Source organism: Gavialis gangeticus, unplaced genomic scaffold (assembly GCF_001723915.1).
Source record: "Gavialis gangeticus isolate Ggan-Ray unplaced genomic scaffold, GavGan_comp1, whole genome shotgun sequence".
NCBI lineage: Eukaryota > Metazoa > Chordata > Crocodylia > Gavialidae > Gavialis > Gavialis gangeticus.
In genome coordinates this window covers 6,961,723-6,966,214 of record NW_017729023.1, presented here as the reverse complement: position 1 = coordinate 6,966,214, position 4,492 = coordinate 6,961,723, and the positions used below count along the sequence as shown (strand labels likewise).

Below are 4,492 nucleotides of genomic sequence, written 5' to 3'. Positions count from 1 at the left end.
GAAAAGGATCTTGGAATCATCATTGATGCCAAGATGAACATGGCCTGGCAGTGTGGGGATGCAGTCAAGGTCAACCGCACCTTGTCATGCATCCACAGATGCATCTCAAGCAGGTCCAGGGAGGTGATCCTCCCCCTCTGTGGCACTGGTCAGGCCACAGCTGGAGTACTGCGCCCAGTTCTGGGCGCCGCACTTCAAGAGGGATGTGGACAACCTGGAGAGGGTCCAGAGGAGGGCCACTCGCATGATCAGGGGGCAGCAGGGCAGGCCCTATGAGGAGAGGCTACGGGACCTGAATCTGTTCAGCCTCCAAAAGAGAAGGCTGAGGTGGGGATCTGGTGGCCTGTTACAAACTAGTCAGGGGGCACCAGCAGGCATTGGGAGAGTCCCTGTTCCCCCGAGCACTGCCAGGAGTATCTAGAAATAATGGTCACAAGCTGGCAGAAGGTAGATTCAGATTAGACATCAGGAGGCGCTACTTCACTGTCAGGGCGGCTAGGATCTGGAACCAACTTCCAAGAGAAGTGGTGCTGGCTCCTACTCTGGGGGTCTTTAAGAGGAGGCTGGATGAGCACCTTGCTGGGGTCATTTGACCTCAGTACTCTTTCCTGCCATGGCAGGGGGTCGGACTTGATGAACTGCTCAGGTCCCTTCTGACCCTACAAACTATGAAACGTGTTACTGACCTTCACATGATCAGAAGGGGCTCTTCAGTAAAACAACTCTGCCTTTTTTGAGCTGGGTCTCTTTTAGTTGTCTGTTGAGAAGGTGAGAAGCTTAGTTGGTATATATCCTATTTACCTGAGTCCAAGGCAACTTCAAAATTAAGATGACTCCCCATTAATTAGATTCCAGAGACAGCAGTGAGGGGGGGCAGGGGGCTGCTACCTGCCCAGCCCTTCCCCCTGCTTTATACTCAAATCCAAGATGAGGAGCTCTTGCTATCTTGGCTTGGGTTCAAGTAAATACTGTACTTACTTTGAACAGAACTGCATTGATTTACTTCGCAGAGGACCTGTTCCAGAATACCTCCACCACTTAGGACCCTCCATAGCTATTTACCATCCTGAGATCTCTGTTTCTGAAAGGGAAAGCTGTTCCTTAGGAAAGAAAAGTGGAGGAAGAATAGGGGGAGGGGGCATTGAGATTTTTTTTTTTTAAAGTTGTTTTCCTATATAAAGGGTCTTGATGGAAAATGAATGCAAGCTAAATTAAATTAACACAACAAGTTGTACTTGTATAATCTTGTGATGAGCACCCTCACAAATGTATCCTTTTTGTGCTTTATAGAACTGTATTATGATACCTGTTCTGTTAATTGATATGATCTTTTCTCTTGCTGTCTCTTTTTTTTCTATCCCTCTTCATTTTTCTCCACATCATCATTCTAACTTCTTTTATGTAGTGAAAAGGATTTGGTGAAACAGGCAAAAACCTTAAACATTGCAGCAAACAAATTGATCCAAAAACACCATTAGGCATTTTTACATCTGTTCACCTCACAGCTCTGATCTCAAAACTCAGTTATGAGGGGAAAAACTTGAGCATCGTTAAAAGCAACTGTTTAAATGTTATTTGTCACCTAAGATTGATTTGGAATCTGCTGAATTTGTTAAAACCTTTGGGTTTTTCTTTAGAGTTATAATGTAGTATAAAATCCCAAATTTGCTATTGTTGGCCAATAAATGGACCAGAAAAAACCATAAGGAATGATAAACCTGTGGCTCTGTACATACCATTGATGTATGGAGCACAAGGCTTCAGCATTTTGACGGATAGTAGATGGGTTGTTCTGGTTGAGATACCTAGTTGACCAGTTCTGGAAAAGTCAGGCTAGCTTTCTCTCTCACCCTTTTGTGATGTAGACAAAGAAAATGTGTCCCTGGAAGTTGTTGGTAGCTGTGTGTATCCCAAGCCATTACTTTCTCATTTTTTTTTGCCTTTAGTTTAACCCCAAAACCAGGACAAATGAGCTACATATGGGGAAATTAACACCACATCTTAGTATATCATCACCATGAAAGATCCAGTCCTCTCAAACCAAGACTGCTTGCAACAATTTTGCCTTAGTGACTTGGGGGCAGGGATCATCTTCACATTCCTTTAAACTTCATGTATACAAAATTAGTAAATAGGTGTCTTAGACTAATATTATAGAGTGGTACCTTCAGTGAAAAACCTCTTTATCTTTGCATTGCCTTCTACCTCTGCCATAATTCCCTCTAGAAATATGTTGCAGTTCTTCTGAACTGAAGGAAGTGGGGGTGAGGTATTTTGTTATGCCTTTCCTCCTCTAGAAAAAAGAATTACACATTTTACGAAACTTTTTTGCTCTTTATTACCTTAGTGTAAAAAAAGAAATAAATAAAACTGAGCAGGGGAAGGCATGGAACTAGTTGTACTTTACTGGCCACTCCTTGTCTCAGAGTAGCTAGTATACAGTTAAAAGGAAATAATTGCCTTTCACTATTACACTTGTTAAATTTGCTTCTAAGTTTCTGTTGCTTGGTACAAATGTGGAATTTCCTAATGTAAAACCAACTAAAGCTTGGAAACAGTACTAAATAGGAAAAATAATTATAAAGTTAATGTTTTACTGCAAACTTTTTAAAACTGTAGATTGGAATATTGTATGTTAGCATCCTCGTCGCTGTGGTCACAAGAGATCACAATACTGGCGTTGTAAATAATTCTATAAATACTTTGCTTCAAGAAATCGAGTTTGATTCTGTTTTCCCTGTGTTCTAATAGTTTTGCGCTCTAGTGAGGTGATTGCAAAAACTCCCTGTCATGTAATTTTCCCACTCTGTCATGTAGAATAGGACTCCTTGATGGACTGTGGGAGAAATGTGACTAATGCAGCTGGACGACCTATTGATTAATGATTTCCACTGGGTACACTTAAAAATTTATGGGGCTCAATTTTTGCCTTCCTGCACAGGGGTGCTCCAGTGCTTGGCCTGTGTAATTGACTCCTGCGTGGAGGCAGACCTTTATAAGACCATCCTTCCTGGTAGAGCCGCACCTAAGCATCTGAGTATAGTCACCAACTCACATGTTTGAAAACTTGAAATTATTCTTGAGTGACCATTTATTCTGAACTCGTTTTAATTTCTACAGAATAAAGATTTTCATCAAGGTATCCAAGTGGCTAGTTAGGATTATTACAACTCCCCAAGATTCTTCATGTGGGAAATTAGATTGTTTCCTATCACAGCAATGCTTAAGTAAAATGGAAGACTTCAGATGTAGCAATTTCTTACTTTTGATACAGAGCGTAAATTGCTTTGGTGTAAATGCCGGTGTGCTTAATCTGATGTGATAGTTGTGGAAGAGACCAGGAAAATGCACTAATTCTAAATATGGTAGATAATCTATGTCACAAGTTCCAGTTACATGTGTAAAGTTGAACTGTAATGTACATTAAAATCAAATTTGACTTAAAATTCTGTGTACTTGAGGTTTGCTTTGAATCTGGATAAAAGTGATGTTCTGTTTATCATCTAATGGCTGTAATCTGTAGTAATAGAATAAAAAAAAATTGAAAATCAGAGTTTCTTCTGCCTGGTTCACCAACATTTTGTTTTTCCTTTAGAAGACTTTCCTTCCCACCACTTCTTAAAACATAATTTGTGTTTTCCTCTTCATTGGGTTTAGTTTCTTTGTTGTTTAAATTCGGTCTTCCTCCCCACCATGGCTTTTGTTTTTTATCACAAGTTCATGTGGCTCAAATCCAGATTGCAACAAGCAGAGAAGGAACGCCATTCTGCTGAGGAGGACAACCGGTTGTTCAAGCAGGAATTTGGGGACAAGATCAACAGTCTTCAGATAGAAGTGGAAAACCTCATCAAGCAACGGTGAAGAAACAGCTTTCTGATATATTACTTGAGTTTGCTTTCTGAGCCTGGTAGGAGATATTTGAGAGAACCCTCCCGAAATGGGGAGGGACTGGGGGAAGAGACAGGCAGATATATCCTAGATGGGAGGGGGTGTTTGTATCAAAACATTCACTTTACATTAAGTTTTCAGATTTTCAGATCTGGACATCTGAATTGCAGTTGGTCTTTAAATATATTTTTAAAATAAAAACACAAAACAGGAAATCCTTGAGGATGATCAAGAGAAATAAAAATAAAAAAAATCTTGTTTTAAGCGATCCACAGAACAAAATGGGCAGAAATTTAAATATAAAATTGTTCTTCAAGCACTTAACCTCTTTAGGAGTATGTCTGTGTTGCAGTCAAAGGTGTGACCATAGCTTGTGTAGGCATACCTGAGCGAGCTTTAAACCATCTGCCAAGTTTAAAAGGCATGCTTTATGACCTGAGCTGGGCACTGTGTTGCTGTAGCTACGCTGCTAGCAGTATCTGAGCCAGCTTTGGTGATATCTGCTTGAGCTGCAGTCACTTCTTTTTGATTATACTGTGTACTTGACCAAAGTCTAGGATTTTGGGGGGGGGGAGGGGAGTGTCCTTTTAATAACATACTTTTG

General features: G+C 40.6%; 1 protein-coding gene across 1 annotated transcript in view; it reads left to right on the top strand.

Moving 5' to 3' along the window:
* The window catches only part of RUFY3 (RUN and FYVE domain containing 3), a 118,831-nt gene that overhangs the window by 83,525 nt on the left and 30,814 nt on the right, over positions 1–4,492 (top strand). The window contains 1 exon segment of the mRNA XM_019516771.1: positions 3,738–3,857. Within this exon segment, the coding sequence (XP_019372316.1) occupies positions 3,738–3,857 (120 nt within the window).